Below are 7,645 nucleotides of genomic sequence, written 5' to 3'. Positions count from 1 at the left end.
AATTTTCATCTCCTCCTTCTCCTCCTTCTCCTTCTCTTTCTCCTGCTCTTCCTCTTCCTAATCATCTACCTCTTCTTCTTTTTCTTCCACCTGCTCCTCCTAACTCAATATCATCATCATCATCATCCTCCTCCTCCTCCTCCTCCACATCATCATCATCAACCGTTCAACCGCATCATCAATCATCATCATCATCTTCTCAGCTCAGCTCATCGTTGATTTTAAAGAGCGCCATCTCTATTTCTCAAAAGCACAAGTAGGTTTGTTGCGAACATAAACAAGTTTCTAAATCTAATCTAAGGAAACGTAAACCCACTTAATATTACTTGATCTCTTTTAAACGAATCCCTTGATTGGGTTGATTGGATTTGATAAATTCAGTGGAACATTGGGATTAGGGTTGAAGAGGATTTTGAGATTTTCACCAAGAAACTGTAACTGTTTGATCGTCGCGTCACTGAGGCTGTGCGAGCGGAGCTGAGACTGAGATCCTGCCGACACTGGCCGATCAAGATCTCGTGGGCGAAGCAACTGAATGAGACAAGGAGCGGAGAGCTCGAGAGCTGAGCTGAGCACACAAGATCGAACGACACCTCTTATTCCGCACAGTTTTTTGGCTTTTTAATGCTGCATATAATCCTGGTGAGCTGGAATTTGTTTGAATATTGCACATACACACAAGGCATAAGTATTGCCTTGACATTGCACATATGCTATGCTATAGTATACATATCGCCGATGGGGTGACAAAACCTTTGTAGGCCTAGGGGCCTAGACTAGTAGAGTCTAGATCTAGATCTATCTCAATTTTTTGAGATTTTGATTTTTTTGCATAATTTTGTACCTAATGGCCTACGACACCACCTGATAAATCCATGGAATGCCTCCTTCTCTGTTTTTTCACAAATTCCACACAAACACCCTTAAACTTAGACCGAATTTTCCGTCTCTTTCGTTCGTTAGCCTCTTATTGGGGTAGGGTCGGCTCTCTCTTTAGAGACGGAAGCCGTTTATACACATGTCCTTGCTAACGCCACGGCCAGAAATGGATTTCGATTTTGACCCATAATTTCCTAAAAAGGGACTATTAAACTGATTATTTCAGTCAAGTTGGTAAGTGGAACTGATTTATTATAGCCTAGGCCTAATTTACAATATAACATGCTCGAGGTAAAATGACATTTTGGGGGATTTTGGGGGCAAAACGCTACGACCAGGACTGGCCGTGGCGTTAGCAAGGACATGTGTATAAACGGCTTCCGTCTCTAAAGAGAGAGCCGACCCTACCCCAATAAGAGGCTAACGAACGAAAGAGACGGAAAATTCGGTCTACCTTAAACTAAACCTCGTAACTTTAACCCAATTGATCATTAGGCCATGTAAAATTGATTTCATGTTGATCGTCCCCGCCCGCTTCATTTTTTCCGCCCGCCTCCTTTTATTTGATATTTGATTTTTTTTTTTTTTTTTTTTTTTTTTTTTTTTTTTTTAATTAAAAAAAAAAAAAAAAAAAAAAAAAAAAAAAAAAAATCGAGTACAACTTGTTTTAATTCTTTGTCAAAAATAAATATAGAGTTGAAATTTGATCTATATATATATGTGTTCTCAGTGTTTTTCTTTTCAGGAAAGAGAGAGCATTGGATTTTGCCCTTAACATTTGATACAGTCAACAAATCTTGGTAGTGGTTTCTGGCATATACTCCCATTCTGGCACTCCTTTGGTAGGGTATATGCAGCATAGCTGGATTTCGATTTATACATGCATGGGTCATCACCCTTGGTACTTTCAATGTTGGAGTGAGGATTTAATACTTGGCATTCAATATCATGACGTGATGGTAGTATGCATGTCACTTAGTTGGCGTCCTCTGCTTGAGGCAGCTTCCTGTAGTGCAGACTTGGATAGACCAAAGCTAGCCTGTAGGTACGCCTTCAAGGCTTCCAATGAAAATGTTAAATATCATGTCATTCATGTAGATCTACATAAATGTTAAAACAACAATTACAAAATCAAAACAAAAATGACAATATATTTACAAATTACATATTTAAAATAAAGGCAACATTTAATATTTAAAATAGACAAAAAGAAACCTGTTGAAGAAAGCCAAAATTGATATTTTAGGGCAAATCAAACTGACTACAGCAACGTTGGTTGATGTACATATTCAATTACTATTTGTACACGCGGCAGCCATCTTGGGAAAAATATCAAATATCAAATAACATGGTACACCCTCCTCCTCTTTTTCAAAAAATCCGGACGATCAACATGTAATCAATTTTACATGGCCTTATGTTCCTGTTACCAAGGATTCCAGTATCCTTGTTCGTCTGTTTTTTTATAATAGTTATTTATTATTAGTTAATCGTTCTGGTTAGTTGAACAGAGACAGATTGTTACAAGATACAACTTCAATAGATTGTTATTGATTGTTATACATGTACTTATTTTAATCTTACAGTTACAGGTACAGCTTAGAGTTAGATAGACAGCAATAACCATCTGATTTGGGTCATTTCTTTAATAAAACTGACATTTGTTGTCATTCCCCAATACAGATGGCAACCCAGAGATCTCGTACCGTGGGGGTAAATTAGAGCCACAGCGTAACAGCTTTTCGTTACCGACATTTCTCCCCCGATTTTCTTTATTTAGATCTAATTTCCTGATTTCTACATCAGATGTAAATTAGGTCGGTCTATATATCTCCTAATTACAGTTTTCAAAATTTGCTAACCTATTATAGAATGTGAAATTTTCGGACTTACTTATATGAATTATCCAATTTGTTCCTCAGAACCGCGAAGCACTTACGTTCATGCATTCGAAATATTACCCGGCGGCCGATATATTTCCGGGTCCACCTACCAAAACATAGCCAATGGCCAATCAGAGCACTCGTTTCGTGGGAGTTCGTTGGTCAAGCCGGGCCGACTCGTATGTAGCTACGGTAGCTATTGGACGTTCGAAAAGAAAAAATTAATATTCATCAACTAAAACCAAGACGGATAATGTTGACGACGAGACTTTCTCGGATTAATCATTAATTTAGGATCTAAATGAGCAAGCTATCGTAAGTCAAATAAGCTATATATATGTTATTTTTAATTAGACTCTAATTATTGTCATATTGCAGCATGTGTGAGGATGTAAAGAGTGAAAATCTCGTAGCATATCTCATTCATCGCGGTCCTGCCGAACCGAACCATTGGTTCCGTACAGTCCCGATAGGACAATCTTCAGTCTCTATAATCGGAGGTCTAGTGGAGCCAGACGTAGTCTCAGTGGAACAACCGACGATTAGAGAGACTGAAGTTTTCGGTCTAAGAGTTAGATTGTTATGCTGTTATCAACCTTACATACATGTATGCAGGTTACATGTTACTCTTAGAGTTTAGATTGTTTGTACGTAGGCCTAGTATAGTTTAGTTATAAATACTCTTTGTAAGATTTGTTGTTATTATACTCATCATGTTTATACTCCCTATATATCTATGTAACATATGTTTTATGGACCTCTGCCTTGTGTAGATGAGTCTGAAATAAAGTTCTGAATTGAATTGAATTGAAATCCCCTTTGAAGCTGCACTGACAAAACCTCGTAACATAAGATATGTAATTCCTTTTCCTACACACGGCCTAACACAGTCAGTAGAACTACCGAAGTTAGTGTATTCAAATCCTCGTAACTTATTCAACCAAATTCTCGTAACTCATTCAGAGTTGAAAGTAAGAACTTGTATCTCAATTTGAATAAAAACTAAAAACTCATATCTCAATGTAGATAAACGCAAAAACCTCGTAACTCACTTTCAAATATAAAAACAATTATTTTACTGTATTTCAACAATGACATTAAAAATTGTATAAATATTCCAGTTTGAAAAAGAAAGGACGGTGTCACAGCACTAAAAGGAAAGTTTTTTTGCTCTCCTGAAAATTCATGATTTTTGAGATACTAGGTTTTGTCACCCCACCGACGATATATTGGATAGACTAATCATAATCATAATTCATATTCATACACATTCGTTATTCATAGACCCCTTCTACAAATATTTAATTTTCAATTTCATTTTGAAAATTAGATTGATGTTACTGTTGTTCCCTCTCAAGTTCCTTGATACTTACTTGATGAGGTAATCCCTGAAGCAGCTTTTCCAAGCTATACTGGGATGGGATGTGTTGTGACAGCAGGTGAAGGTGCAGACAACAAAAGGGTGTACAATTGTTTTATACAGTAAAATAGTGACGTGCAAGTAAAAAAAATCATGCTGCTATATAGTTTACAGCATTCTGGAACCTATTTCCACATTTGTCTAGGCATAGCTGCTAAGCAAGATAGATTTACTTGCCTCAGTAGCCCGACGCCCGGTCCTCGAAACCAACGACAAGACAGTCATAACTTTATTCAAGACATACCATTAATTTTGAAAGTAAACTGCTCAAGCAAAGACATGTTCTCGCTATGTAAGATGTATAAGTTACCGATATTCTATGCTAACTTACTCACATACTGGTGCGAAATAAGATATGTTCATTTCCTGAATGTAAGAGACATATGTAATGAAATTCTGTGGTATAACAGTAACATCAAACATGAACGAAATGTTTGATTTTTAAAAAAATGGAATGTAAATGGAATCTGTAAAGTTAGTGATGTATTTGAATACGGTCAATGGGTGTCAAGCAACACTCTCTTCGAACGTTTGGGTACAAGTTCTTTATTAGATAGCTTCACACTTTCGAAACTAAAAAGAGCTTTTCCAAAAGTATGGGTAGAACAAATAAGAAATACCAATTTTAATCCAATTGCCAAAGAAGTTTCTGAAGGAATGTTTGAGATATCGAACTGCGACTTCATTAAATTAAGTCTCATGAGAGCAAAACACTTTTATATTCTTTGGAATGAGTTCAAAAAATAAAATCCTCCGGTGTCATTGTTTTGGCAGGAAATACTGCAACTACCAATCAATTTTGAGTGGAGGCATGTTTTAGATTTTAAATTAAAAAAGTTCAAAGACAACAGAGTAAGACAATTTAATTTCAAACTGCTTCATAAAGTTTTACCCTTCAAAGATAATCTTTACAAGTGGAAAATTACATCCGATATGCTTTTTACATATTGCAATGAATCAGAATCGTTTATACACATTTTGCTAAGATGTCGCCAAGTCGCAGTCTTTTGGCAAAAAATTCATCATCTGGTAACGAACTTGTTCCAAAAAGATATTGAGTTAGGAGAAAAAATCATATTAATTGGTTTCAACATTGAAGACCCGGAGTTTCTGCTCATGAACGTACTAATTGTTTACGCACAATATGCAATTTATAAGGTGTATATCATCTTAGAAGTAAATCCTTCAATAGTCATTCAATTTGGATGACTTTCAAAAGCGATTTTATGTTTTATGCCAATTGGCAATACAGAAACCAAGAACAATTAATAAGTAATATCAAGATGAATATTTCTTAGTTGAACCTTTAACGCATTTATATTTCCCTTCCACTTTCCTTTTGTTTCCCCTATTTTATTATATCAGTTTGTTGATTGCGAATATATATATATATATATATATATATATATATATATATATATATATATATATATATATATATTGTAATTAAACTCTATATGCAATGTTGTTAAAATGATATAAAGTAATAAAGTGCCTCTTATGAGGAAAAGAGAAAAAAAATACTTTATTCGCCATCTACAGAGATGTCTCTGATCTTCCTAAACTGTTTCACGAAGAGCTTATTAAAATATTGATTAGCTAGACATCTTGTGAAATTGATACTATCGGGGAGAAGAGGAGCCAAGATATAGCCTTACTTAGTCGCAATTCCACCGGATTTAAAAAAGTAATTGAAGGAAAACTGCTAGATCTAATATTTAAATGAATTATGGTAGGAATAAAAAAGATTGAAAATAGTACCAGGGAATAAGAAATGCAATATAGTCTACTTTAAAATTTGTGTAGATTATACCTTAGAAATACTTGTATAATATGATTAGCCAAATTTAGGTAAAAAGCATCCCTTTATTTGAAAGTTAAAAAAGATCTTTTGAATTTTCTGTTAATAAGTGTTATTGTAAACAAAAAATAAGACTCACATAACTGAAAAATGAAAAATAAATCTTCAAAACGATGCAAATTTTATGTCTGGTTTATGATCTCCTAACACCCTGCTCACCTTGAACCCAATATTCATGGTTGAATAAACATAACTAATCAGAAAAGGAAAACGTAACCAAGACTCAAACTTTATTAAAGTAGTGTCAATACTACTATTTAATTGGGCTTTCAAGAGGAACAGGTTCCATTTAACCTTCTAAAATGATTTACTGACATTGCATTCTAACTTGGTTTTCTTTCAACTTGTGCTCAGCTCAGTTAACCTTGCAATAATGGACCAACAGGTTGTCATGAGGTCATTAACCAGTGCAATATATGTACACACAGCAAGGACATATGTATCTGACCGTCTGTCACTCTCAGTGCACTAGAGAAATGCATATCTTGTAATTTTTAAATGTGGCCAGTTTGTCTTTAAGACGTTCTGGTACTCATTCAAGCATGAATTGACAGATACCTTTGATTTTCACAGAAATATCACATCATAACCACAGGCATAGTCCATTCTTGGTAAATTGGTGTAAACAATTATGATGAGTTGCTTGGGGGGGGGGGGGGGGGGGACTTATTCAAGTTTGTTTGTTGTTTTTAGTTGAAATGTAACAAGATGTTACACATTTTCTGTTCATTTGTCAAAGATATTACTTACTGACTTGAACAAATGAAGAAATTAACTTCAAATGGCACTTTTCTATTATTACAGGGACCACCAGCAGCAGGTTTAAGGATGTATCAAGCATAGAGACACGTTACGATGAGACAGACAAGCTTACTAGCTGCAGGCTGTCAGCCATGGAACAGAGATGTCTGTGCTGCCTCAGGAGATAGATTTGCATACTGTGCTACTCTAGCTGTCTATATCTACCAGGTAAGCTAAGAGCCCCAAGATGACGTGCTCGGCTTGAAATTAATCAAGATACAGCACTGTGTTCATGGTCGTGGTGGTGGTTATTTGGCGGGAGGGGGAAGGTGGCAGAAAATTAATTTTCCGGTTTACTTTGCTCATAGGGGGTCATTGACACCAGCACAGGTTTTTGGTGCTCCTTTCAATGTTGTAATCACAAGTTATGACTAGGATAACATTGCCACAAGCCCACAAGTATGGTAGAAGGTCCTAAAGCTATGTGGGTCCTTGCACACCCCGCTAATGCACCCCATGCAACATGTTTAGTGCACAAAACTCCTGATGTGAGTGGGCAATGAGGATTCCATCGAGGTTTGCCAAAAAGAATTAGTTACTTTTCTTCAATTTTTTTTTTGGGGGGGGGGGGGTGAAATTAGCAGTAGATAGAAATTGGAGTGAACTTCCCATCCGTCAGCTTAAAGTAACTCTGTAACATTGTTGAAGGTTGATGAAAAAATGTGTAATTTTTGTATGAAATGTTACTTATTATATTCCTTCTACTGTACTTACCCTCTAACATGCAAAAAATCCTGAACAAATTCTCAAACCACAAAGATATTTATGGTTTTCTTTGAAGGCGTCACTGTGCAACACCCT

The 7,645-nt window shown here is 35.8% G+C and overlaps 1 protein-coding gene across 1 annotated transcript in view; it reads left to right on the top strand.

Annotated features, from left to right (window-relative positions):
- Window positions 1-236: 236 nt before the first annotated feature.
- LOC755377 (WD repeat-containing protein 17) overlaps window positions 237-7,645 on the top strand; it is a 64,841-nt gene continuing 57,432 nt past the window's right edge. The window contains exons 1-2 of the mRNA XM_030981187.1: window positions 237-642; window positions 6,848-7,012. Coding sequence (XP_030837047.1) covers window positions 6,899-7,012 — 114 coding nt within the window. The 5' untranslated portion in view covers window positions 237-642; window positions 6,848-6,898. The remainder of the gene's footprint in view (window positions 643-6,847; window positions 7,013-7,645) is intronic.

This window comes from Strongylocentrotus purpuratus, unplaced genomic scaffold (assembly GCF_000002235.5).
Source record: "Strongylocentrotus purpuratus isolate Spur 01 unplaced genomic scaffold, Spur_5.0 spur5_scaffold_11, whole genome shotgun sequence".
NCBI classification, from domain to species: domain Eukaryota; kingdom Metazoa; phylum Echinodermata; class Echinoidea; order Camarodonta; family Strongylocentrotidae; genus Strongylocentrotus; species Strongylocentrotus purpuratus.
This window is presented reverse-complemented; position numbering and strand designations above follow the sequence as displayed.